The 27,562-nt window shown below is 41.5% G+C and overlaps 1 protein-coding gene and 1 long non-coding RNA gene across 2 annotated transcripts in view; one reads left to right on the plus strand and one right to left on the minus strand.

Annotated features, from left to right (window-relative positions):
* Positions 1-867: 867 nt before the first annotated feature.
* LOC137666923 (uncharacterized) lies at positions 868-4,416 on the minus strand. Its single transcript, XR_011048729.1, has 3 exons — positions 4,267-4,416; positions 2,448-2,508; positions 868-1,550 (listed from the first exon to the last, which is right to left on the minus strand). It is a non-coding gene; the product is annotated as an uncharacterized lncRNA (long non-coding RNA).
* A 486-nt stretch (positions 4,417-4,902) lies between these two features.
* The window catches only part of ITGAV (integrin subunit alpha V), a 49,898-nt gene continuing 27,238 nt past the window's right edge, over positions 4,903-27,562 (plus strand). Inside the window, exons 1-8 of the mRNA XM_068407189.1 lie at positions 4,903-5,184; positions 9,445-9,572; positions 21,391-21,482; positions 21,986-22,100; positions 23,556-23,617; positions 25,107-25,152; positions 26,518-26,643; positions 27,350-27,394. Of these exons, the coding sequence (XP_068263290.1) occupies positions 5,033-5,184; positions 9,445-9,572; positions 21,391-21,482; positions 21,986-22,100; positions 23,556-23,617; positions 25,107-25,152; positions 26,518-26,643; positions 27,350-27,394 (766 nt within the window). The 5' untranslated portion in view covers positions 4,903-5,032. The remainder of the gene's footprint in view (positions 5,185-9,444; positions 9,573-21,390; positions 21,483-21,985; positions 22,101-23,555; positions 23,618-25,106; positions 25,153-26,517; positions 26,644-27,349; positions 27,395-27,562) is intronic.

The raw sequence follows: 27,562 nt of genomic DNA on the forward strand, positions 1-27,562 counted from the left end.
TTCCTTGTGGTTCTCACCCAGTAATGCTGCCATAGTTTTCAGATTTACTGTGTTTTGTTTTTTTTTTTCCCCAAGAAAATGAATGTTCAACAAAACAGAAACAAAAAGGCATCAACTGACCAAAACAAAATAATATGTGAAGGACCAAAACAAAATAACACGTGAGGTCCATCTTTTTGGTCAGGTCAGGCTTGTTTTCTACTGACTTGTTAGAAACTGAGTTATTTCTTAAAAGATCTGCCCTGGGCAGCTAAGCTGCTTTACAGGTCCGAGTGTCTGGGTGGCACAAGAGCAAAATATGTAGTAAAGCTCTCATTGCGATAAAGGCTTTTCTGGGAGACTAATAGTAGTATTGATGAACAAACCGGTGGTAGCCCTTTCTTTGCTCCAGATGTTAATACTGCTGGTACTGTAAAGCACTGGATGTGCTAAGAAGTTGAAGCTTATTGCTTATATGCAGGACATCTTCCCGAGCCGTTGAAGTAGGACCATGGTGGCTTGCACATTCATGATTTCTACCAAATTATAGGGCTCTGTTTATTTCTTGCTGACGAGTGTCATGTCATGAGGAGGAGACATAATTGCAGAGGAAAAATATTCCAAAATACTCTGTCAATATTACAGATTGGAGATTCAGGAACAGCAAAAAAAAATGAGTACCTATCTGCCCAGAGTGCTTTGCACCTTGCAAAGTTTTATTCAGTGGTGTTAGCAACTAGTTGTATGAGTAAAAACTAACAAGACTAACAGCTTGTAACAGGAAAATAGTTTTATCTTTTGAACGATGGAAAGCAGTTGTTTAGACGCCACAGAATTCCAAAATTATTTTATTCAATTATAAATACAGATAAAAATTTCAGTGTCTTGTTAAGAGGAATCCCAGTTCTTCTGCCCACGTCTTAGTGGTTAATTTTCACCACCGAATAGCTTAGTAGCCTGTAAGTCAAAAGCTAGAGATAATGGGAGTGTAAATAGAGAAACATATAATTTGTTTACATTCTGTAACATGATCTCAGTAGCGCTTTATCTATTTGTTAGTCATGCTGAGGACTGAACAAGCTCGTAAAGAAAAACAGCATCTTCACTGCAAGGGCGTTTCCTGCTTTACATTAACAGCAGAGTCTGTTTTAGGCTTTCATTTCTCTGTCCGTGATTCTGTCAGACGCAGCAGCTCAAGGCAAGCAACGGGGTCAACCACTCGGTCTCTTCTGCAACAGAAAATACTTTCCCTTCGTTTACAGTAAGCTTGGCTTTGATTAGAAGTATAATCCCAAGCCTGTACATCTCGTTTTTTTCCCATGTTGAGGCTGGGGGGGGGTATAATACCATATAGGGAGATGTGGCGAGGCTCTCAGCCTGTCTAGACTGATTGACTCTGATGGTGTTCTGAATGAAGGCCAGACAGCAGCGACGCCGCTGCTTCCTCTTGCAACTGGTCACTAAGGGCGGTGGGAGCGGAGCGGGGCGCTGGGTGCTGAGTCAGGAAAAGAACAGGCAGCTCCACCTTTCTTGGCCAAAACGATGGGAGAAAGCAGACAGGCACAATGCAGCTGTTGAAAAAGCAATTATCTTCTTGAAGAGAGGAAATGGTCTGAAGAAAGATCTCCCTAGGGATGAGTAAGCCCTGACTCTGTGTAAAGCCTGAGTTATTCCTCTGGCCTGTCTCTTAGCGATTGGCTGACAACAAGCAGCAGTGCTGCACAGCGAACCCTTAGGAAGCCAAAATTTATCATTTGGTAAAACAATTCTAATAGCTTAAAAATAACTTATCCTTTACTGTTTGTGTAATGTTGTGAAGTTATACAATCAAGTAGAGAAAATAAATCCTCCTTTTCCCTAAACTACTGATTTCCTCATCAAAGTACACATAAAACACTCTTTTTGTTTATTGCCTTGTCTGTTTGCTAGAATTTGGGAACTTACTAACCCAATTCTGCTTTGATCAGCTCTGGAGTACAACAGCTGTGAGAGAGTAGTCAGTAAATAACAATAAAAGTTAATCTTAAAAAATTAACATCTAAAATATTAATATTGTGGGTTTTTTTACCTATGAAGAGGCACCAAACTTAGGAAAATTAGCAACAAGTATCAAGTCTAGGTGTAGGAACTCCCCTCCTTTTCTTGATAGAATACAAATTTTTGAGTTGGCTTCCTTAAGGAATTATTATTATCCCTTGGTAGCAAGAACAAGTGACTGGAATACAGGATTACCTGGTTCTTTCTGGCTCTGCTATGGATTTACTTGAAGAAACCACTTATCTTTTGTGTGCTGCTGTTTGTCAAGCTGTGATACGCTTTACTGCAGACAGGGAAGTTGTGAGAATGAACAAATGTATATTTTGGGGGGGTTCTTCCTTTGTAGGCCCTGAAATTGCTGAAAACCTACGTTTAAAATATACTTTTTTAAAGTATCATTTTGTATAAATATGAAAAATATAAGTATTTACTTTGTACAGTGGAGCAACAGTGCCGCGGGGTTGCGCAAGCATCGAGGCGACGCGTGGATTTCTACACGGGAGGAAACAATTCAGACATGAAGCATTTTTAAAATGGCAAACTCAACTCAAAACCCCTTTCAATGAAAACAAGTTATTGTGAAATCCTCTCTCCTCCTCTTTGTATTGGTAATTTTTCCAAATGAACTTGTAAACAATTTTTAACAGTAGGTAAGTAGCTGTAGGCTTGTCAAGAATCCCTGGTGTGCAGTACAGCTTAGGTATCTTACATCCAGCTTTTAAAGGGTTGGCATTGCTCAGCCTCTTTCTTTTTGTGTTTTCTGTTAGCTTCAAGACTGCTTAATTTAGCCTGCATGTTAACATAAAATCTGACTGGATTAAGATATATCTATATTGAAATTTTTAATTTAAAGCAACTTTATTCATGTAGTGAGAACTGAAATGATCACTGAATATCAACGTTTCATTCTACCCCTTGGGATCCTTTATACATTACACATTTTCTTCTTGTAAGCCTAAATATCACCGTGTCAGTGAGTGTAGGCTGCTTGGACGTTACTAACAAAAAAAGACAAAACCAAACCCAGTGACTGTAAACTTGCACACCAAGGGAAAACAGGAAGCTGATACTAATTCTGAGATGTGATTCATTAGCTGGTGATGAAGACAGCACTTTTTTTTTGAAAGGTCCTTGGGTTCTGTGAAGGAGTAATTCCTTGGCAGGAAAAGAAGACAATGTTAAATGCGCCTGGTTTAAAGTTGTAATATACCACTATGTCTACGTTGAATTAAGCCAATTGCATCAAAACTTCAGGAACGCTCAATGATTATTAAGTCATGTCTCTCCAGTAGGTTAATTAGCATTCTTTTACAAACATTATGCTTCTGACTGTGCAGAGTTGCCTACCAGTATTCCTGATTATTTTAATTATTTTCTGCCACGATGATTGCTCTCCATTGAAAACATTCTCAGTAAGTGGCTTCTAATTTCCCCTGTGCTGAATCTTGTTAGCTCTACCTGATGCACCTGATTTTTTAGAACTGAGCCTGCAAAAGCCCACTTACAGTTGCCTTAACATATTGCAAAGTAAATTCCCCTCATGAGGACTCTTAAGTCCAAAATGTGACCAGTGGTTCCCACACCCAGCTCAAAAGTTTAAGGGGAATTATACCTCTGTTTTAGAAAGACGCTCTGACTGATGTAGTTTCCATTCTTTAAGTTAAACAAGCCCTTTACAGTAGGATTTTCAACCCTTTGTTGCAGCTGCTGTTACACTGGAATTCATCACTTCTGCTAAAGAGGCCTCAGCATAATCTCTCCACAACCTGACACGTTTTCTGAGGCTTTTCCTTGTATAGCTTTGTGGGCTTTCATATGCTTATTTTATAAATTATTTTCTTTCAGGATTCCTATAACTCTGAATCTGCCCCTTGGTAAGAAACGTTTGGCATATTTTTAACTTATTTAGGGCTTGAAGCATCATATATTCCTTTTAATTTATGCTCACATGAGAAAAGCGAAGCTAAAAGTTGACACTTTTGGTGGCAATAGTGTGAAACAGATTACGTGGTAACTGTATTGGGTTTTATGAATTGATATTCTGAATTAATATGAATCAATTCCACTTTATAGGTGTTCCAGCATGTTTTCTTTCTCCTGAAACACTGCTATACCCAGCAGATGTTGACCTCTGCTGCAGGCTCATGCCAGCAACGCTACGAGGAATTTCATAGCAACCTGCAGCTGCCTGAGCTCCCGTGATGGTCGTGCTAAACTCTTAGTGGTGACAGATGCTGTAAGGGCCATAACCTGTGACTGAGGAGGTTCACGCTGGTCGCCGGACACTTCTTCCCCAGATGGGTAGCGCAGTGGTAAAACGGGAGGTGAGAAAAACTTCCATCACGGAGGTCTTACAGACCCAGCTGTCCACAGCCTTGTACCTGCTGCTTGGCATCCCTGCTGCTGGTGCTGCAGGGCTCTGCCGTGACCCTGGGACATCACTTCATTTAAAATCACTGTGGTTTCCATCACATGGATGGGTCCACGCTGGTGCTTACTTCACTCTTTGCTTGTGTTAACAGCTTTCCTGAAACACTGTCTCCAAGCCTTGGTAAAAGAGAAGGTCGTACCCAGGAAGACTTTTGACTCTCTCTTATTTTTAGTGCTTCCCAGTAGCGCTCGACCTCTTCAGGGCTTCGAGTCCGGCTGAAACGACGTTTGAAGCCTCGGGTGCCTCAACCGCCGCGAGGGCACGTCCTTCCCCGCCTCTCCCAGCTGAGATTTATCCGCCCCGCGGCTCTCGCAGGGCGGAGGCCGCTCCCCGGCCTGGGCCGCGCCGGGCCCGCCCGCTCCCGGCGGAAGGCAGAGGCGGGCGGGCGCGGGCCGGTGCGGGGCAGGGCCGGGCCCGCCTCCGGCACCACATGATGCCGCTTCTCCTTCCTGCCGCCGCTGTCCCGAGCAGAGAAGGGAGCTGGGCGCAGGGCGGGAGGAAGTGGTTCCGCTCCCCGCCCCGCCGCGGCAAACGCGCGGCCCCTCCGCCCCCCTCCCGCCGCGCCGGGCAGCGCGGGGCCGGGCCATGGCGCGGCTGTGGCTGCTGGTGCTGCTGGGCGCCGCGCTGGCCCCGGGCAGCGCCTTCAACCTGGACGCGGAGCGCCCGGCCGTCTACTCGGGCCCGCAGGGCAGCTACTTCGGCTTCGCCGTGGACTTCTTCGCTCCCGACCCATCCTCGTAAGTGCCGCGCCGCGTCCTGCCCCGCGGAGCAGCTCCCGTCCCGTCCCGGGTGGGGGGCCCGTCCTGGCGGCCCCTGCTCCGCTGTGCCCCGTCCGCTTGGGGAGCGTTGGCGGCGGGGCTGTGGCCGAGCCTGCCGTTGTCCCGGGCAGCCCGGAGGAGGAGGGCGATGTGGAGGCCGGGAGAGGCCCCTGTGTCAGTACCGAGCTGCTGGCGCTGGTTCCCGGGGCGGCCGGGGGGCTCCCGGCAGAGCAGCGGTGAGCTGACGGGAGGCGGTGGCTCCGGCGTGGGCAGGGGACGGGGGGGGTCCCGCTGCAGAGCCCCCAAACCTGCCTCCGTGCGCTCCGTAGGCTCTTACACGGCTCAGACTTTGCGCTGCTGGGTTTTGTCAGTCGCCTCGTCAGCCTGCGCTCTCCGTAGACGATGGTGGTAGGAAACACGGTGTAGCGACATGAAGGTGCGGTGTTGTGCTTCGTTCCGCCTCGCACCGGAGGTTTTATCCCGTGCACTTTCCGAAGTTCTGCTGCGCTCTTCTCTGAGCGCCCTTCGCACAAGTGCCGTGGTCGGGGTGTGCTGTAGCCGTGCGGGTCACCCAGCTGCTGAGGAGGCTGGAGGAGAGAAAGGTCCGTGTAAACGCCCTCCCCATCTGCTTCCTGAACGCGGTCTCGTTTCACGTTAAACGAAAATCAGGCTACGTGCAGTAGCTGGTGTGTCTCGGGCTTTTGAATTGTCGTGGTGTTGCCATGATGAATCAGGCTGCATTTCTCAAGTGCGGGCTACATTAAGATCCAGCTTTTGCCCCTTTTTTCCCTTCTTTTCCATCTTAAGAAAGGGATGTAAAGCTGGAAAAGCTGCTGGCTTGCGTCATGCTGAGGGGATTTTCTCCCTCGCTCTTGATCTTTAGCTCGTAAAACTTTATAAACAACTTCTATAGCGATTGAGCAGGTCTTTTTGCAGCACATCAGCTAAGCCTTGTTCGCGTTTCTTTATAGCCTGCAAATATTAGAAGTCATCCTGTCTTAACTTGCATGTGTTGAGACATCTTTCTGTGCTATCTTAATCCTGTAAGTCTTAGTACTAAAAGAAAAAGGGTTCTATTTGTGTCCCTCCTTTTATTTCGAAGTCAGCATGTGTGGCTGCAAAGTTATCGGGAGACTCTTAAATGCATGTAGTAAACTTTCTTCCTTGCTTTATCATAAGGAATTATGTGACCCAGCTCTCGTTTAAATCATTATTTGAAACTTTTCCATTATTTTTATAATAACTAGTGACCTCACAGTGCATGGAAAAGTGTTGGCTTTTTTTTTAACTTTGAACACTAGTGGTTTTCAGACAGCATAGAAGACTCCTTCCTATTTTTAAGGGAATTTTCTCCTTAGTTTTTTGGTGTGACTAGAAGTTAGTCTGTATCTGCTAAGCTAAACCCTATTACTGCACTTTATCTCAAATTTAAGCTCATAGTTGAAACAAAGTAACTATTCAACTTTTACAGGAATGGCTCTAATGGCGTTACATCTTGAGTTTACGCCTATGGAGGCTGATACAGCCAGAAATACTGGTATGCAGTGTCCTCCAAACACAGGCCCGTATCTTCCCCATCCTTCCAAAGGATCCACGCACACACATGCAGCGCAGACTGGAATGCCTGCAGATACCCTCCAGCTGTTGGAGGGGAAAGAAAGGTAGTGATGAACAGTGAGCTCAGCGATGTCCACTGTTTTGCAGCACAATTAGCAAAAGGTGTTTAGTAAAATGAGCCTTGTTATATGGTTTCTCGAGTGTCACATGTGTCACTTAGTTCCTACACCTCTGTTGTTGCTTTGGTGAATTTTTATTTATCACCTGTTCTTTACATGAGTGCTAGAGATGAAGTAAATTTAGTCGCACTAAAGCTATTCGGGTTGATTAGCCCGACAACAAAGGAGCGTCATTAGCTCTTGAACGCTCAAGCTGCTGTTTCATAGTCTGTTGTGACCAGCTGGATACTAAAATAAAGCGTATTTAGAAGTGTGGTATGAAAGACCATTCCAGGAGTCAAAGCGGTAGTCCTGTATCAGCTGTGAGGTGTCTGTCAGAGGGTGTAACTATAATACTAAATGACTGAACATAACTTCATAAACACTAAAAAAGGTTTCTCATACACGCTATATTTCAAAAGAATTGTGTTTGATTCCAGTATCCAAGTACATGGAAATACCAGTTTGTCTTTATTGGCCCATGGCAAAGCGCTGGCAAATGATTGTTCCCGTTATATTACGACCTACTGACGCTGCACTGCTGAGGGTGTCGATACACTCCCAGCCTTGTCCAACGCGTTGTGTTGGGGCAGGGGGTCGCACCATGTAGGAGACGGGCAGTATCAAAGCCAAGCTGGTGTATTGCCATGGAAATAACCATCTTCCCTCTATTCCCCCTTTCCCAAAGTACGTGGACTAGACACTTCTTTGTATTTACGTAGTCTGTATATTATTTTATGGCAAAATCTGCTCGTTTGGTCGATGGTGATAAAAATGCTTTTTTTTTTTGATTGGGAAAAGAGGTGACTAAACCTTTGTAGAGTCCCATAATCATGCCTTTATTGGTGATCATGTTAATAAACTTCATCACAAAGATTATCTTAAGAAAGATTTAAAATATATTATTAGAATGGGAGTGCTTTTTTTTTTTTTTAAACAAGCATTTAATTTGGGGGGCTTCTCAAAAAGCTAGTGATACAAGAGTAAAGTGGGAGGCAAGCTACCACTTGCTTAATAGATTGTAATTATAGTAATTAATGCGTTTCTTTACTTGGCGTTACGATGTTTATTTTTAAGCGTTTCTGTTACGCCCAGAGAGAACATGTTAAGTTGATTAAAGCATTTCAAATTCTTGTCTATGAACGGCAAGTAAGGAAAACAAATGGATTGCCATCTAGCCAACGAGGGTTTTCTATCAGGGTCCACACCAGGAAATTTTTAAGGTTCTGAAAATTCACACAGGTTGAAAACTAGTAGCTGATGTTGGTCCTCATACGAATTGAGCTTTGGTGAGGTGCTGTGTGTTTATCCCTGGTATTTACATGTCAATAAACATAAACGTAGCCTTGTGCTAAAGCGAAGTCTGGAAGATGACTGTGAAAAGGAGAGCGAGTTTGATAAGTCTGGCTCTGCCTACCTGTACGCGCTCCCTCCAACCAGTCTTGCAGCTTGTTCAGCTAACCCAATTTCAAAACTAACTAACCATAACGCCTGACACGGGATGATAAGACTTGCTCTTGCAAGCTATATTCTCTCTTAAACAGTCTAAGTGGAAACAACAGAGCAGGTTCTGATGAAAGGAAGCATTTAGTTTTATGTCTTCTATATATTTTATGTCTATACTTCAAACTGACTTCCTCAGGAAAGTGCTGATGAGTCAAGTGTGTCTCAGAGGTGCTGGAGTGCCTGGAAGATGTTAATAACCTTGTTGGAAGATGCCAAGAACCTTGTTTGGTCTGGCTTTTTGTTCGGTCTATTTCTTACTTTGAAACTTCTGGATTTTACCACCTGCACGGACATAATCTTGTGGCAGTTCCTGCTCAGAGTGCACTTAACATGTTCCTATAAGCAGAGGTTTACAAAAGCACAACAGATCTTAATAAGAAAGTGATTACTGCATAATGAATTTCAGTAAAGATTCATTAATGTACAGACTTGTGGTTGACAGTCACTTGGGTACTTGGAGATTCTTTTTAAAAGAGCATTTGCTAATACCAGGCTGACTCACCACTTAGTACCTTCTGAGCTCAGAAGAAAACTACTGTTTTGTTTATATATTGTTTCCATTTTTGACTGGACTTCCTCGAATTACTCGTACGTACAAAATTAACCAGAAATTATGCCAGCCGATGACTTTCTTAAATTACAGAAGTACATGATTTCCTGTTCCAGTGCATACATACATATTTTTGAAATAAAAAGAATATAAAAGGTGTTTATCTCATTTTAAATATAATTTTAAGTAGGACAGAATAATTTATTATTATCTTTTGTCTATTCTTTTTGGTATTTTTTTTTGCCTGCTTTTCTTGCAGAAAAGAGGGACCCAAGACCTGAAACCTAATGAGAATTTATCTGAAACTCAAAGCAGTTATGAATTTATCTGAAACTCCAGGTAGTTCTAGCCAGATTTAGATTTGAATGGCGAAGGCTTTTGCTTTATTAATTCCTCAGATGCCATGAAGTAATAACGTCCGTGCCTTAGGTGTCAAAACCTTTGTTTCGTTTCTTCTTTTTTCTGCAGGATATTCCTTCTGGTGGGAGCGCCGAAAGCAAACACTACGCAGCACGATGTTGTAGAAGGAGGCCAGGTGCTCAAATGTAGCTGGAACTCCAACAGAAACTGCCAGCCCATCGTGTTTGACTCCACAGGTAAGACAGCTCGCGGTGAGGGGAGATGGGGCGTCTCCGCTCTAATCCTGGTGCGGGAGAGCAGAGGGGATTCACGTTCACGTGGGGTTTCGTGATGGTCAGTGTGAACTGGACTGGCAACTAGTCATGGCTTGTTTGGCTGCTTCTTGTTCTTTCTTTTTTTCTCTCCTCTCTTAGACTTCTGTTGTCCTTGTTACGTGCTGAAATTCCGAGTGAGCGTACGTTATTCTTCTTCTGTTTTCATCTATTTATATTTCTCCTCTGTACTTTCCACCAATCCTAAAACATTTAGCAGCCTAATTCCCAAGGGGTTTATTGCCTATTAAGAATGTGGCATGTGAGGAAAGGTACTTGTTAATATCAGCAAAGGTGTTATGGGCAGAAATACTCAGGAATTTAATCTGAGACTGGGAATATAAACTTCAAACTGTGGAAGAAATTTCTTTTATTTTTTATTTTTCCCTTCGGATGAACCTTCATCGTATTTGTGACGCTGATGATGGCAGCACTCGGGGTGCCTCAGGTCAGAGGCATTACTTACCCGTTTCTAAGTATGCTAAAGCTGAGCAGCCACAATGCTGACATGAAACATCTCACCCGCTCTTCGTGCTCTGGTACACACGGTGATTTCCACAAGCTGTGGCAGGTCACGTGAGACCGCGCTGCATGTGCTTTTCTGCCTGAGCCGTTCGGGGTTGAATCCTGTTTTCCACAGTGTATTTCAGGCCAGTGGAAAAACTGTTCCATGTCATGGGAGTGGATTAGCAAGACCCATGTGGCAGGGCAGAGGAAACACGTCTTTTTAAGGTCTAGTTGGTTGTAATTCATTCTTGCCTCTGCTGGTACGTTGACTTGGCAGCGTAAAGGCTGTTAGATGTATGCAGCCTTTGTGAATTGTGTACGATACAGTGGAGAAGCTCTTCCTCCAGTTCCGTCGTCAGGGTATACCACAAAATGTTGTTGGTGTTCAGATTTCTGAAATCTCCATATATTTTTCTGAAAACTATTATGTTACCAGTTCCCTTGCAAAAAAAAACCAAGCCAAACCAGTAATAGTGCTCCACAGGTAATGGAGCACACAAACCCCAAGTCATTACCAGTCTCTTCCCTTCACCCTACAGGAACCTTTCTGCCAGATTACTTAAGATCTCTGGTAAGCTGCAAAGTGTGGCATTTTGGCTGCATCAGTGTAAGACAGCAAAAATTGTTTTTAAATATATTTTTTTTTTTACTTCAGGCTTATTGTTTGCTAGGATACAAATATCTTGTTTGGTTGTTTTTTTAAAAGACAGAATCTACGTGTCCCTAATTAATAATCACCACTAATATAATAGTCAATAAACTTCTGGTAGGGAAAGATGAGCCACCTGGCTAGGTTCTAGATGCATCTTCTAATGGGAATTGGAGTGCATTTAATCTGTTTATACTGTGAACATTTGCAATAGGCTTCTCCATATGCCAGGCAGAATAAATAGGTAAAGAGGCCATGCTGGTTTGCTCTGTGTCTGTGCCTAAGGTGTGTGCTACTGGGAAAGCAAACAGTGTTTTGCTTATAATCTGCCTTTAAGTAAGGGACATGTTAATTGCTTGAAATTTACCAGTGAAAATATCAGGTCACAATGGCTTAAGAGGATTTCTTTCAGGCACATGTTAACTCATTCCAGCTTCGTGGCAATGAATTGGGCAATAATGCATTGGTCAATTATTCTCTGAGTGAGAAGGAGCATTGTATTTCAGCATAATAAAATAATAAATGTGCTGAGACAAAATAAAGTGTCTTTCTCTTTGTGCCTAATACAACGGTTGATCCCCTAAGTTATGATGACGATGTCTTAGTGCCAACACAGCGTCAACCCCCAGTCCTGCCTGCCCCTGCCTCTACCTCACCAGGTAACAGGGGGAAGACCCGGGATTCCCTTTGCAGGAAATAGGAGATTTGACCACCTACTTGTGGTGCTAACGTGAAGGTGCTTTTTGTAGATGACCGAAATGGAACCTCAGCAAGAATTAGGTTCATCCATTGCTACTTCAACATTTGTGTAGTGTGATTTGTAATTTCAGAGGTATTGCTTAGCCCTGCAATACAAGGTGGATTTTTCGTCTCTTGCTTATTATTATTTTTTCTTATTAGAAATTACTTGTTTTTAGTGAAGTTTTCCTCCAGCTTTATGGGTCCTTTTCACTTCCTCATCCGTACAGAGGCCACGCTGAGCTCAGCTGCACAGCAGTGACTGCGCAGAGTGGGGTTTTATTTTCTAACACTTGTTTTTGGCTTAAATACTGTATTGGCACAGAAGTGTGGTCATTTACACGAGACAAATGCAACAGCTATTACGCAGCCCGAGAGAGGAGGGACTAGCTGCTTTATGGTAATCTTTGGAGGAGGAGTTGTTGAAGCCCTTACCTTACACCAGCATTGCTTATTACTTGCATTTACCCTCACCCCAGCTCCTCTGGAGGAAAGCGATAAGTCATTAAGCTGATAGTTCGTGCTAGTACCAAATTTACTACTTTAGTTCTTCCTGTGCATGACAACTCAGTTCTTTCAGGAGGGGAGCTGGGCAACAGGAACCTATTCATGGAACTCGCATAGCTCTCATGCTGAAAATATATGTATTTCCCTCCCTCTCACGCCCTCCCCAGCAGCCTGTAACATGAAAAAAACTCTCATTAAAGCTTATATTGCAATTTTTAAACTGCTGGCCAGAAAAAAAAAAATTTCTTTTGCTGTTCCTACACAGTGTATTTTCACAGAATCACAGAATCAATGAGGTTGGAAGAGCCCTCTGGGCTCATCGAGTCCAACCATTGCCCTGACACCACCCTGTCAACTAGACCAGGGCACTAAGTGCCATGTCCAGGCTTTTCTTAAACCCCTCCAGGGATGGTGACTCCACCACCTCCCTGGGCAGCCCCTTCCAATGGCTAATGACCCTCTCGGAGAAGAAATTCTTCCTAATGTCCAACCTGAACCTCCCCTGGTGAAGAATATATATATTGCTGTTTCCTCACTTAAAACAGCAATATATTTGTGAAGGGGAACTCCTCTTGTCCTAGATCTCCCAGCACAATGGTTACGCTCATGTAAAAATACGCTTGAGAATACTCCGTGTGCGTGCCTGCGTGTGTGTGTTCTGAGCATGTTACACTAATTGCTTTTGACATCCTGGTATACATGGTGGCTTCGGAAGGGAAAACGTTTATATCGCACATTAACACTTCCCAAATGTAACGATGCTTCGCTGCGGGGCTGCTGAGCATTTCAGCATTGACATCAGTTGGCTTTGATTTAACATAGTTATGACTATGTGAAAATTGCATCGCAAACATGTGTGGTAGAAAATGCCCTCAGATTCAGGGGTGTGTAGAGCTGTGCTGCCTGTGCTTGGGTGTACATGGCCAGAAAGTTAGAGTAAATTTTTATTTTGAGTATCATTGGGCATGCATTTCAGGCTGGTTTTTGCTCTTAGAAGCACGTGAAGGTTGAAGTTAAAAAGGAACCAACCGCCAGGGCAAGCTTCCTCACACGCAGGCTCTTGCTGACACTGTTGCAAAACTGAAATATGAAGCAGTGCTTGTGTCTGTTACTCTAAGGGGTTATCCTGCCAATCTGGATAGAAACAGATCTGATTAGAAAGTGCTATGGAAGCGCTGGGCTTTTTTTTTGCCTTATTCCTGTTTACCTTGTTAATTCAGAAGCTAAATGTGCCACTGTCACAAAACTAACGTTTCTGGTATTTGTGTTCTTGTGTATCTTGACTTCTTACTACAATGGCCACAGCATTACCATAATTTCAATTGATTTGTTATGTAAAATACTTGTGTTTTTTTCCCCCTCTGTCTCAGTTAACTTTCAGAGTTTCAGAATACGTAGGAGACTCTTATTTCTTCAGGACAAGCACTGGGGGTAAATTTATATTCTCAAGGCAGTATATTCTTCACAGTTGTCATAAGCATAAACCAGATCAGTAAATCCTTTCCTTTGCAAGGTGTTTGACATCTCACATTCAAATTACCAAAAAGCATGAGCTATAGGTCAAGGCGAGTAAACATTTGTCTTTGTTCTTAACCCTTCTCCACACCAGGTAATTCTGTGACTGAAAATTTAGTTTATTTTTAATTTTAATCCATAGCAATAGGGGAACGTTCTGAATCTTGTAAAGAAGAAAGAATCTGGGAAAGCAAATGGTGGGAAAACTGCTCGTAGAGCTTGCCCAGCCCTAGTACTGCTCTGTCTACAAGACGGACTGGAGAGGTGGTTCCTCTCTTAGAAAGCTTAACGGTGTCTAGTGAGCAGTTGGCTTCATCTGCCAGCTGCTTAGCAGCTTTTTCCAGGAAAAACATATTTCTTGTGGGTAAACTGTAAAAGGCGTGCACTTAACATAGCAGTCCATTTTCTGTTTCTGATCAGTTTCGAGACAGAGGTCCAAAAACATTTGTTTTAAAGACACATCTGTTCTTCCTTCCATTTTCTCCTTCCACAACCTTCACGGACTAGCACAGCAAAGCTTGCATAGATGGTACCAAATATTACTGAAAGCATTCCCATAATCTTGCTCAGGGAAAATATTATTGAAAAGTTAAAAGGTTTTTCTGCAAGTTATGTTTATCTTGTATAGCTGTCCATTTTTTGTGTCTAAAATTGAACATGTTTTTTCTGGGCAAGAGGAGGATCAAAAGCTTATTGAGCCAGACAACAAAACCAGTGAGCAGAGGGGTGGTCAAATGTGCTTTTTAGGAAGATCAACAAGTCATCTTTGTGTTTTTATTTATGTGTTTTACAGTTTGGCATACTTGGAATAGCAGGGTGGATACACTTAGCTAATTGCCTGACATCTAGATAAATACCTCCATTATTTGGCCATGGAATTTTAGAGAGCAGGATTTTCATTCTGACAAACAAAAAAGTCTTGAGAGACCCATGTCACCAGTTGGAGTTAATCAGCCTGTACACATGGGAGCAATATGTAGCAAATTAATATAAACCAAATGAGTTTCCTATGTGCTTGTTTTCCAAAAGGAAACAATCTTCTTAATTATTCATATTATTTTACTTTTCATCTTTGGGGGTTCTAGCTCTTCATCAGTCAAGAATACTGGGAAGTGGGTTGGTAGAAATAGCATTTCTTCATGCTCCTGTGGCTTTTCATAAAAACGTAACAAAATGGTTTTGTGATGATAAAGTTTCTCTTGCAAAAACCTACCAGGTTTTCAATGAAAACTTTAATTGAGAAATGTACCTGCTCCAGTACGAGATGCTTGGAAGTGCAGCTCTTTGTCAGAGTTCAATAGTGCAGCGCTGAGAGTGTTTCAAGAGCTTCTGCATTTAGAATAATCTGATGAAATGCAGGAGAATATGCTCATAAACCAACTTTGAACTTCTGTGCTAATGAATTGCAGATTTCTCGGGCAGATTTCGTTTTTAGCACAGGAGGATCTGCTCGCTCAGACCATGTATTGTTTTGCTCTTCTGAGACGCGTGGTATAACAGACTGACGCGCTGCTAAACTGTCATTCCTTCTTTTGGTAAAAGCTTTCCCTACTGCTTTCATTCTCTGTATCAGATCTCCAAAGACAAGACTGGGGAAACTTACAGAAGCTGCTGAATGCTAAAAACTAAGAACATCTCAAATGTTTTGGGCTCTTCATGGTGTGTTTTTATTGCTTCAGAAAAAGAATTCACTGTAGCCTCTGGCTGCATAAAGTTTTATCACTTTGACAGTTGTGCTGTCCCTCCTTTCCTCCCCTTCCCATGTGTTTGGACGCACTAGAGTAATTTTAGAGAAATGGTTTGTTCTTAAATATTTTTGTATGAAATTCTTTTACGACTGGGTATTTTGATCTGTGCTAGAAGAGGAGAAAGAAGCTTTTGAAAAGGAAAATACTTACAAAAACTCTCCTGATTCCTCCTTACGTTTCCACGTTTGTTTTTTTTTCTATCCCCAAGTGGGTGATTCTAGACAATAGGAGTCTTTGTTTGGAAGCCTAAACCACCAGTTTGGCACGGCTGTATCTATCTGTGACCTATTTAGTTTGAAGTGGGTATTCTAACTGCCTTGCGCAGCAGCTTCGCGGTGTAGCGTTGCACAGCGTAAGATCTGCTGATGTTGAAGTTATGTCTGGAGTGGGTGTCATGAGCTTGTGTTTGCCTCTTGGAGATTCTGGTCATTTGTGCAAATGAATCAGTTGTTCATAATTCCATCTTTTCCACTTCTGGAATAAGGAGACGGATAAGGAAGCGTGGGATAAGTTGGTATTTTGTGAAAATGACAAGCTTTAACAAAGTACTGGTTTATTTTCAGCTGATTGTTTTATTGGTATTAGGGTGCAATCTGTATGGGGATTTCAGTCTCAAAGGCTATCAGCGTAGTCACCAGCAAAGCAGTAAATCCTGTGAAGACCATTCATTCATTTGTAGTAAAATGGATTGGTCTTTATCTCGCTAAACTTATCATCACCTCAGTCCCATTGAAGTTGGGTTGTGTTCCTTGGTTGTGTGCTGGTATAACTGGAGTCTGTGCTGGGCTCTGGGCACTGCTCTGAAAACAAGAGAGGGCAGCAGAATGTATAAACCCTCCTCCGCCTGTGGTTGTAGCTGACAGTGGAAAAATGCTCATGCTTTTGTGATTAGGTAGGACTCCTGCATGAATGCTGCTGGCTCTGTGTGCCTGTAGCTGGATCTCAACCGTATGACAAGCTGGAAAAAAGAAAAGCGTCTGTCTTGTATTAGGCCAAGGGAAAAGATGCTTTTATTCCAGCACGGCCTGGGGAAGGAAGCAGGATTCACGCCTCAGAAGAGGGAAGGGAGTAGTGGGAAGCTCTGTATTCCCACCTCCCTGAGTCATTAACAAAACACTGTGGCTAAACCAAGGTTGCTAAACCATCAGCTGCCTCAGAGCGGGAGGAGTTTCAAGTAGAGATAAGCTTGTACTCACTTGCTCTTGCCTCATTACCTAAGGCTGGAATCGCTGAGATTTTGGATGGAAGATAGCTAGCTTTGTACCACCAAAAGTTCTCATATTGTGTATTTTTAAAGTTTGTCTTTCTTTTGGCTAGCTGCATGAAGTTTCCTTTTACCTAGAACGGGCAACATGATTTACTCTGAGTTGGCATAGTTACAGAGAGGTTTATTTTAATGAAAATTCTGTGAATTGGGTGGCTATTTAGATTTTACAACTTCTCAAGTATTCATAGAATGATGACGCTGAACCGGGCTTTACAAGTTCACTGCCTTTTGACTCATGATTATCTCAGTTAAGTCTGGCACTCAAGATCAGGGAGAAATGTTGTAGTTCAGTTTTCTCATTACCATGCAGACAGGCGGGCTACAAGTTACAACTCATCCACTTACTCAACTGCAATCGTTCTGTAGTAACACCATTGTTTCTGTAACTGATAACATTCACATTGGAAAAAGAAGGTGCCAGCTATCCAAAGCTGATGGCCAAAAGAAATTCATCACTGAAAGAACGTTTGATCTGTTTATTATTATTTGGAAGATGGCTTAGACTATTATTTTTTTTTCCTTTTTTCTCCAATTTCTACTCAGCATCTCTCCGTGTTAGTTTCCACTTAGAAATTTAAATCCTACGTAACGCAGCGAAGTGGCAATGTTCCATTGGTGCAGCAGCAACAACGCACCTATGGAATGGGTTTTTAAAGCAACTCCACTCCTGTCTTGACAACCTCATCACCCCACCTGGGAAGTGAGACAAAGCACGGCTGACTGGGCATGTCAGCCCTTTTTCCCTAATGAGAGAGTTATGTAAAATCATCACGTGATGTCTCCTACAATGAGAAAGAGCAAAGGAAAAACCACGGCATGAGCTGCCTTCACAGATGCCTATGGTCAAATGACATAATCCTGGAATTAATGACCCATCAAGGAGAATTCCTTGCGGCGGGTGCATTTTACCCTGACAAATAGCACTGCGGAAAAACTCTGAACGTGTTCTTGAATGAATCTAGGCAGAACATAGTTGGTATTGCCTAGATATATTTGTTTGAATGCCTGTTTAAAACGTACATCATTGGTTTAAAGGCATTTCTAAGTCATTCTTGAGACAGCCTAAATTGAAAATAATTTAGGATACAAGAAGAACAGCAGTGGCTGTAAGAACTGTTGTAGCAGTAAGGCTGACTACATGACATCACATCGTTGGCCTGGATTTATAAATCCCTGGATGTTTAAATCCTACCTGCGTTACAGTTTGTTTCATTTAACATAGGTACTGTTTTTAAAGGGTATGGGGGAAAGCTTTGGGGTTTTTGTTGTTGTGTTTGTGGGTTGTTCGTTTGCTTTTTTTAGAACTACCAATCAAAAGTGATACCATGATAAAATAGTAATAAAGTCAGGGTCTTTATTTATACTGAAACACATAAAGTCAGTCCTGTATCTTCCCATGACAAATCTACTTTACAGTAGAGCTAAACCACCTTATTTAACTCTGTTTTGCTTCAGTGAGGGCTCAATTTAGTTGTTCTTTGTTTGTTTTCCCCAGTCAGGAACAGAAACACAAATGGTTCCTCGTTCAAAGCAAGGCGATTTTTGTGACAGGGTGTTTTCCAGATTTCCTCATAAAATCAGTTTCTCTTTTGGACCTGAGGGAAAGACTCATAATCTATTTACACAGTGTTTTCTTGGGAAGAATTTTGAATGGGGGTGGGTAAATAAAGGTTACTTTTCTTTAATAGAAGGTTAACATCAGATTTGACCTGTATTTAACCTGTTTGCAGTTTTTATTTGATCTAGTTTTTGTGTCTTAATGCACTTCCCTGTGTTACAGCCAGTCTGAAGCTGAACAGCAACCCCCTCTCCCCAAGACCCCCCCCTTTAGTTTTAGAGAACCTAGTGAAGCTTTGAGTACAGGATAAACTCGATGTAAGGCATCCTACCCTTGTAGCAGATGTTGGTTTATGTTATGTGCAGCTGCGCTGACGTTAGACAATTTGGCTAAGATGTTTGTAAAATATTTTTGCAATAGTAGTGTATTATAAATAAATAAAATTTATTTAGCCAAATTGCCTAATGGAGCACATCTTATGATGTGGTGGGTTTTTTTTTTATGCATAAGAATTCCTCATTTGTTATTTAGGCCTTCAGAAATGATGATGCTGGCTTCTGAAGTCGTGACATTTGGAACATAATAAACTTGGGGTTGTGTTCATTTGACTTCTGATTTGGAGATTTTAATTTTTTATGTGCCAGCTTCTGACTAAATCTCAAAGCCTAGATGTTTACCTATTAAAATAAAATTGAAGAGAGGTTTCCAATATAATCCTCAATTTAAAGCTGAATTTGGGCTTTTTCAGTACTGCAGAAAAAATAATTTTGTCCCCTGAAGACTGGGGGAGAGCAAAGTTGCAGCTGCCATCGTGGACATTGATTCTTCCTTGGGCAAGGGCGGTGCCTGCAGCTCAAGAATGCACAGGGAAAAGGCAGAGAGAGGATGTTTTGGCAGCATGTCCTAGTTAAACTACTGGTTCTCTTCGTCTCCAATGCAATCAATCAACATAGAGTATGGGTAGATGGCACCAGTAACCAGGGTTTTGGTGGTGTGTTGTTTTTTTTTTTTTTCCATTGCTTTGTGCTGTCTCAGTTGATACACTGAGCTGAAACTTGAAGGAACTAATTTCCTTAACTTCTGTGATAAAATCAGATTGCTGATAATGCTGAATGGCTGCTTACCTGCTATTGCAACAAGACCATTCCTTCTGCTTGCTGCCTATTGTTTTAAACTTCAATGGGAAGTTTACATCCTAGACACTTTTATAGTACCTAGCACAACAGGATTCTGCTCTACATTATAAAACTGCTATACTACCTTTCATTTTAATCATTTAGTGTTGTATAAGTACCCAACAGTAGAGAAAGGTGTAAAATGCCATGCTATTCCCCAGGTTTTATATTGTTTAAAGCTTTGTTTGGCAAGTAAAGCTGAGAGATTTCTTTGTAGAGTAGCTGGAAAAAGAGGGTAGAAGCCAAATCTGTCTTTCTAGGCTCTGTAACCTTGGGTGTGGTTACAAGCGGAATAAACCAATTTTAAGTCCCAGATGCTGCCAAAAAGGATATGGTTCCCAGCCATATGTTTCGGCCTTCTCCCCAGCAGGTTAGCACTCCTGCCCTCCTCATGCAGTCAGCTGGGCTGGTCCCTGATCCAGTTGAATAATTTTTTAGTAGCGTTCATTCTTAGGTGGTTAACGTTGTGACTATGTGACCAGAAGGCAGTAGTGCCAAGGCAGAGGCTGGCAGCAGGAACATAGGGACAGGATCATATGGGAGCTGCTACCCCTTTTGGTGGCAGCTTCATCTGAAACTAACTCAAGTCATGCAACTGCATCCTTGGAGCAAAACTATCCTTGAGTGGGTTTTCATGAATTAAAGGCAAGGAAGGGAAAAGGTGACGATAAAACAGGAATTTTAGAAGTGTGCTGAAGACAATTCCCTGTTTAGAAAACATCTTGATCTGTTTTTGGTTTTCTGTGCCATGAGAAGGTGACATGCAGGTCTCCAAACTCCATTTCTGTCTGTGTAAGGGTGACAGTATAAACGCTCAAGTGTAGACAAATCTGTGCAGATGTGCTTAATCATCAGGCCCTCCATGTCTTTAGCACCTGTTCAGTAAGAGAGTGGAGGAGGGGGTGACAGAAGGAAGGGGGGATTTTTAATTACCTTTGATGACATCAGAAAAACCACATTTGTTCTCTGTGATGCTATGCGCTCCGCTTTGGTTTCTACATCATTCTAATCTAAGAGCAAAAGTAGTCCAGAGACTTGCTTGTTTTGGCCAACTCTGCAGATTAGAGTCGCTTTTGTTGTGCTTTCCATGGGATTTTCCTAATGGAAGTAACACAGTCTCTTGAGACAAAGCATTCTTTGTAAGGTGTGAGACAAGCAAGGAAGTTTTGATGGCAAGCGGTCACAGGTCTCTGATTCATAGCAGGGCTGGGGCTGGGGATTGCCCCCAGCAGCCTGTGAAGGAGGTATGGCTGTTGACCTCACTGACTCCTTTAGCTTTAGGTGCTGTAAACTTCGGTGACTTGTCTAAAAGATACGTTTTCCAGAGCGTTTATCTTCTCATTAGGCTGGCAGAGTTTCCATCGTTGTTCCAATGAAAGTACATAAGCAACATTAAAGACTTTTTAACATTCACGCTTGCAGTAATACCACTCATTAAGTTGCTTCTACCAGCCTTCATCACCGAAGGGTTAACATAGAGGCACCAGTGCAAATCATCCCTCATTTCACTTACTCTTCTGTATGGCAAACTCCCTAACATTTTTGTTACTGAATACACTTTCACTTCACTTGTAGCTTGTAAGCATGCTGGTTGCCATGCTTTCTACGCTGCAGGGACATTCAGAACAGAGTAGAAGAATTTCTGCCCCGATTCTAGCCAACGGCCAAACTCCCATAATTTAATTGGGGCAATATTTCTTCTAGAGGCATTAGTCCTCACTTGGCTTTGGCACTGATTCTTGAGCAGTGCTGTAATCTGGCTTGAAAGTCAGATATCTCAAGTATGAGGTATTTACTGTGTTGCCGTCAAAGACGCTGTAAACTTTGTGCTCTTACAACAGATCGGTATGGTACTAATGCTTCATATGTAAAAATAGCTGCAGTTGGCCCTAGATGTAAAAATGAATAATAAATCCCTTTTAAAGCCTGATTCCATGAAGGGGTGATATCCTCCAATGTTACTGTTTTCTGCTTGTCTCTGTATGTGTCAAAACCAATGACTTTAGCTTTTTTTTTTTTAGTTTGTTCTTACTGTACAGTTTACTGTGAAATTATGCTGCTTTTTCATTTTCTTTGTAGGCAACAGAGATTTTGCTCCTGATGATCCGCTGGAATTTAAGTCTCATCAGTGGTTTGGAGCCTCTGTGAGATCCAAAAATGATAAAATTCTGGTAGGTTTTTGACGCCCTCCAAATGCCTCAGTACTGGGTTATTGTAGTGGAAAAAAATGTTAAAAGATCCGGGTAACTGAGAATTTAAACAAAATCCCACTAGTCAGCATGACCTGTCTTTTTCAGAATTTACTGGCTAGCCTTTTTGTAACTCTTTACAAACAGAGGTTGTAGCATTTTTGTCTGGTTTTGAGGAAAGTGATAGAATTAGTTTGCTGAAGTTAGAATGTGTTATAAATTCTTTATGAACTCTTTACAACTGTTGCTTTTAAGAAAGTATTATTTCTAAAATTCTTGCGATAAATCAGCTATTTCAAAAAATACAAACTGGTGATACTTCTGCCCCAGCGCTGAGAGTGTAAATCTCTAATAACACATGGTTCATCTGCCAAAATTTTCTTGGTTACTATTCTGTAGAAAATCGGAATTCCGTTGTATTTTTCTATACCCCCCAGCATTTTGAAGAGGAGTCTGTTTTCTCACTGCCATGTGTTCTGCCTTAGGCCTGTGCCCCATTGTACCACTGGAGAACTGAAACAAAACAAGAGAGAGAGCCCGTAGGAACTTGCTACCTGCTCGCCGGATCCAAGTCTGTGGAATATGCACCCTGCAGGTCAAGTAAGCGTAGAGCACTCGGGTCGCTTTGCTGGCTGGAATTTCTCTTGTGTTATATTTTGTGTGCGTTTGAAGCTGGATGTTTTACATCCCCTTCCATGTACAGCATTCTAGCAATTAGAAGAAAAACTGGTCTAGATCCAGGCATCTGAGTTGTCCTCCAGCTGATGTTCAGAATGCAGACCTTGCTTTCTCTGCTGTAGGCCAGAGAAAAATCTTAGGTCCAAGTATCATTGGGATTGAGGACTTCAGTTTTTGAAAGGACCACTTCTGTAGTAATCACTCGAGCAAAACTATGTAGCAAGTGCTTTTTCAAAGACCAGCTCTAGAATTTTCTGAAGCTTAATTATTGTTATTCAAGTAATTTAAAGAGAAAGCCCATTTTAGAAGACAAGGTTTTGAACAAGTAGGTTCTGATTTCCATGTATGCATACATACGTAGCGATGCATTGGTTTAATTATATTCGTTGTTGAACATTGAGTCTTATTTTCCAGATGCTTTGTATCCATGTCATGTAGTTGAGTTGGTAGATTATTCAGACACTTAACCTTTTTTTTTAAATATAGAAGTCTAAAAGTTGAATGTTCAAGCTAGGACTTTTTATTTGCTGAAAATCATTGGTGATTGGAGGAATGAAATCCAGTGTGGTCCAACATAAAAAGAAGTTAAATAAGCAGATATTAAACTAAATCCTGCTCGTTAAGTAGTCACACTTCCAGATAAGGGGGCCTCAACATTTCTGCTCTGGAGCTGTATAATCACAGAATCACAGAATCACAGAATGTTAGGGATTGGAAGGGACCTCGAAAGATCATCTAGTCCAATCCCCCTGCCAGAGCAGGATTACGTAGATCATATCACACAGGAACGCGTCCAGGTGGGTTTTGAATGTCTCCAGAGAAGGAGACTCCACAACCTCTCTGGGCAGCCTGTTCCAGTGTTCGGGATTAAGTAAGTTGTGACAGTTCTTCCTGGGATGAGTCTCTGTAAAGATTTTTTTCGGCCAGGTATGCTTTTTTTGTTTGTTTGTTTTAAGCCAATACTTGAAACAACTTACGGTTATGTACCTTTCAGATTTTTATTCCATACCAAAAGAAAAACTTATTAGCTATTTTCCAGATACCTTATTTCCTGAATAAAAATTGCACATATTTTTCCCCAAAACTTGTGAAGATTAAATACAAATGGAGTTGCTGTTTACTTTGACTGTGTTAGGCTAGAACATATGTTAATGTTAGGCCAGCCCTGAAGTTGTTACAGCATTTGGTTGTGAATTGTTGATAAAGAGAAAATACTGATTTAGGGAAAAAAAAAAATTCCAAGGTTCAAGTTCAGGAGTGCAAGGTTACTTAGGAAGATGCATTGGAAAGTATCCACAGAATCATCTGATCTAGTACTGATAATATTTATTTTATTTGTTTTTCTCTCTTTCTTTTCTGTCCATTTTTTTTTTGTAGCCACTATTGATGCAGATGGACAGGGATTTTGTCAAGGTGGATTTAGCATTGACTTTACAAAGGTATGTGATTCTTTCTCAGTTCGTGTGGGTCAGCAGACAGTTGCAAGTTAACAACAACCCTGATACAGAGGACACACAAGCACAGCTATTATGAAACTAAATGTAAACTACTAGTCCTAGGGGGGGGAAACCACAACCAAACACAGCCTTGTAAATAAACAAACACAACTTCAAACCACTCCAGTGTTATAAACCTCTTTCTCCCTACGTCTTCACAGCAGCATGCTTTCACCTCCGGTAGGAATCATGTCCTAAACAAATAATCTGCTTTTCCAGCCTCATGCCACAAACCTCTGCTGCAGCTAGTTCTCAAGTCAAATAAACTGTAGTAGTCAGGTTTTTTGAGACACTTATTTTGAAGGGATTGATGCATAGCTAGTGTTACTTCTTGAGGAAGAATAACTTACTGCTAAAGGGAACTGGTAAACGATGTTCCTGTGAATTATGTTTTGTTTTTCTCATCAGCTAGCAGAAGTAGACTTTTTTTTTGCCATCTGTCTTATGTTTCTTCTACTTTTATGTTCTCCCTGCCTTTTATAGTTCTTTTTTTTTAATTCACAGTTACTTTTTAAATCTAAGCACAACAGAACTGCACAAATCTGAGAACTGACTATGGTTTTTTATACTGTACACTTAAATTGTATAGCATAGTCTTGAAATGTTAAGACTACGCAAGTCCTGTTTGTGATGTGTCAATTTTTCGGGTTCTTCACGCCTTACGATTGGGTCATATCCCTTCACTCTTTGCCTGAGGACACTTGTTTTTCCTTCAGAGGAAACTCGCAAAGTGCAGTATAGGACTGTAAGTGTTTGAGTTATTTTGCATTCACCCCACAGGCTTACTGTGCAGCCTCTAGCCCCAGTTAAAACCAGCCTTGGGCTCAAATCCAAAACCCTAGCTGAGTGGGCAAGCCTTGGGTATAAGGTATCTCCAAATCTCTGACCTAGATTTTTCCCAGTGGTGAATATGGGAGTTTTTAAGATTAAAACCAGAAGAAGCGGTTTAATTCAGTACTTACAGAGCAAATTCCCAGCACTGGGATAGCTGATGTGGTTAAAGTTTCATAAAATGGTTTGTGGATTGCAGTTGTACCGAGGAGTATGGAGTGGGGGAAGTACAGCACAGCTTTTCTGAATTAAACTTTTCTAAAGATAAGTTACAGAAAGCGGCAGGGGCAGAAGATGAAACTAGTTTTGTGTACTGACCTAAGAACATGTTATGATTGCCTTGTAGCAGTCTTAAAACTTTTCTCCTAATTGTATTTCTGTTGTCTTAAATTTATGTGGATAGAAGGGTCTATTATGATAAAAGCAGAATTCTGCCAGGAATTTTAAATAGGTGAAAAAGAGGGTCAGTGAAGCTACAGTGATATAAATCCATGCGATTATTTCCCATAAACATAGGACATGTTCTCTTGTCCTTAGATATGCTTAATGTATTTTTTCTTTTCTTTTCTTTTTTTTTTTTTCTTTTCTCCCCCCGCCCAAGGGAGACAGAGTGCTGCTTGGAGGACCTGGAAGTTTTTACTGGCAAGGTGAGATATATCATCTAAGTCACAGAGAAGTTCACCTCTCTTTATCTTCTTAGTCATTTGTATCCACATTCCTCCAACCACTGTCAACGTCTTAGTAGGAGGACTAACACAAATAGTTTTTCTTCATCCTTCAAAATATTTCCTGAATAATGAAGGCAACCACAGATTAAAGCTGAAATAATAATTGTACACATGTGTCTTTTGTCTTTTAAATAACTCTGTGATCGTTTTAAAGTCGTTTTCCCAGGAATGTGGAATTTGTTTGCACCCGTAGGATAAGTTTCCCTTGGGGATGTTTTGATGGTTGTTTCAAAATCTACATGTTTTGTAATTTCTGACACACATATGAAGCGTGTCGGTATTTGTTTGCAGGATCATTCAGCGTTTAGCTATGGCTCTCGGTTCAAAAGATGGTGCTGTTACAAGCAGGACATAGCTACCAAACTGCCTGGTTTTTAACGTAAATACCAATGCTTATGAAAGATTTTCTGTATCACGCCAGCCTATGTGTAGGTGCAGCAGCACAGGAGGCTTGTTGCCAGTCCTGTGTTTTAAACTCTGAACAAAATGGAATGATTTAAACTAAACTGTGTATACAGTAAAATATAGATTATGTTTATGTATACATTTTATTGCTTTTTGGCAAAAGTGACAGCTCATATGCTGAAACACCCTCAATGTCTTCTACTACTACCAAAAAAAAAAAATCTCAACTCTGAATAGAAGACAATAGTATACTTGTAAAAACTCGATTTTTCACTCCAAATTTTTATTCCACGTTCTGAGATGCTGGAAGAATAGTTTTCCCTACACTTCTACATGTATCGATATGTATGTGAAGCAAGTGCTCTTTTGAAAAAAGTCTTTTTTGGTCATTCAAGATTTAATGAAAACTCAAGGGAGAGGAATGTAACGAAGGCACCACTTAGTGGCCAGTGGAGTGACAGCGGAGCACGGGGTCCTGCACTGTGCTCCTCTGCTAGCTGCTGCTCTGCCGTATGAAGCTCTCGTCTTATGGTATTTAGCCAAGGAGGGATGACTCAGTTCTGCAATGCCATAAGCATATGCCTGCTGTTACCTAACTGAGCAGTCCCCTTGAAGCCCTGGCTTACATGTAGGAGCAGCTTCTATTTTCAGTGAGAACTCTTTGTGTGCGTTTGATTTAATATGTGCATAAATCTTTGCTGAAGTAGGATCCAAATTTTCACTTATATTCTCTCTAGTGCTGCTGCTGTTGACTTTTCTGGTCAGTGTTGTGGAACAGTTGTTGCTCTAGAAGCCAGCGTTCTGTAAATCAGTCCTGTTGCTTACTGAATGAGTGCACACATGTTTCTGTGGGTTTAAACTATTTTCTTTCCCTTTTAGGCCAACTTATTTCTGATCGAGTGACAGAGATTGTGGCTAAATACGACTCCAAAGTCTACAGTACGAAGTATGATGACCAGTTAGCAACCAGACCTGCCAGTGCTGCTTTTGATGACAGCTACTTGGGTGCGTAGTTTGAAAAGGAAGAAAACCTAGCTGTACTTGAAGAACTACCTTGTGCTGTTCACGTTGAAGTCTAAATCACACTACTACTAATTTAACATTTGACAAGTATCTAAAGAGCTGCACGCCTGAAAATGCAGTAATTTATGTATGATGGAAGCTTAGTTATCTTGCAGTAGGCTTGATTCAAAAAGCACCTGATGACAAAATACATGGAAATAGTTCCATAAATTTTTGTGCTCTGTGATTCAAGCTGAATGTACATCATCAGGTATGATTTTTACGTGGGAAGTTAGTCATATACCTATTTTTTTTTAGAAAAGCAGCTGCTTCTAAATAATCTACCAAAACAAAACAAAAATGTGAAAGAATCATGTTTGGGAAGAAAACTAATGAAGAGAGTCCCTTAGAGAAGTGGGAAATGATCATTTAGCTTCATATATGTCTAACTGGGTTCAGAAAAAAGCAAAAGTAAACCAGGACAGTTCCTAGGATGATAATTTTAAAATTTTCGTCTTCTGATCTCAAATTCATGGATGCTAATGAATTACAGTCTGCTCATAGTCTAAGCAACTTAGAGGCGATATTTATTTCATTGTTTTAAGATGAAATGATGGGATTGTGGACAGAGACCTATAAAGAGCTTAAAGAGAGGTGAAAGTTTTAATAAGTTTTTTAAAGTGATTTCCTAATTTTGTCTGTTGGTCAGGTTATTCGGTGGCCGTTGGAGACTTCAACGGTGATGGCGTAGAAGGTAAGACGCTTGGTTTCAGTAAAAAATCATGTTAATATGCTGGGCAGGTCTTTCAAATAAGTGGTATAGAACAAACAATCCAGTGCAGAGGAAAATGTATAAAGCACTAGGAATGAGCTACTCTGTTCAAGAGAAGTCCTTGTGCTGTGGGACCTGAATGTTATCTGG

The sequence above is a fragment of the Nyctibius grandis genome, chromosome 9 (genome assembly GCF_013368605.1).
Source record: "Nyctibius grandis isolate bNycGra1 chromosome 9, bNycGra1.pri, whole genome shotgun sequence".
NCBI lineage: Eukaryota > Metazoa > Chordata > Aves > Nyctibiiformes > Nyctibiidae > Nyctibius > Nyctibius grandis.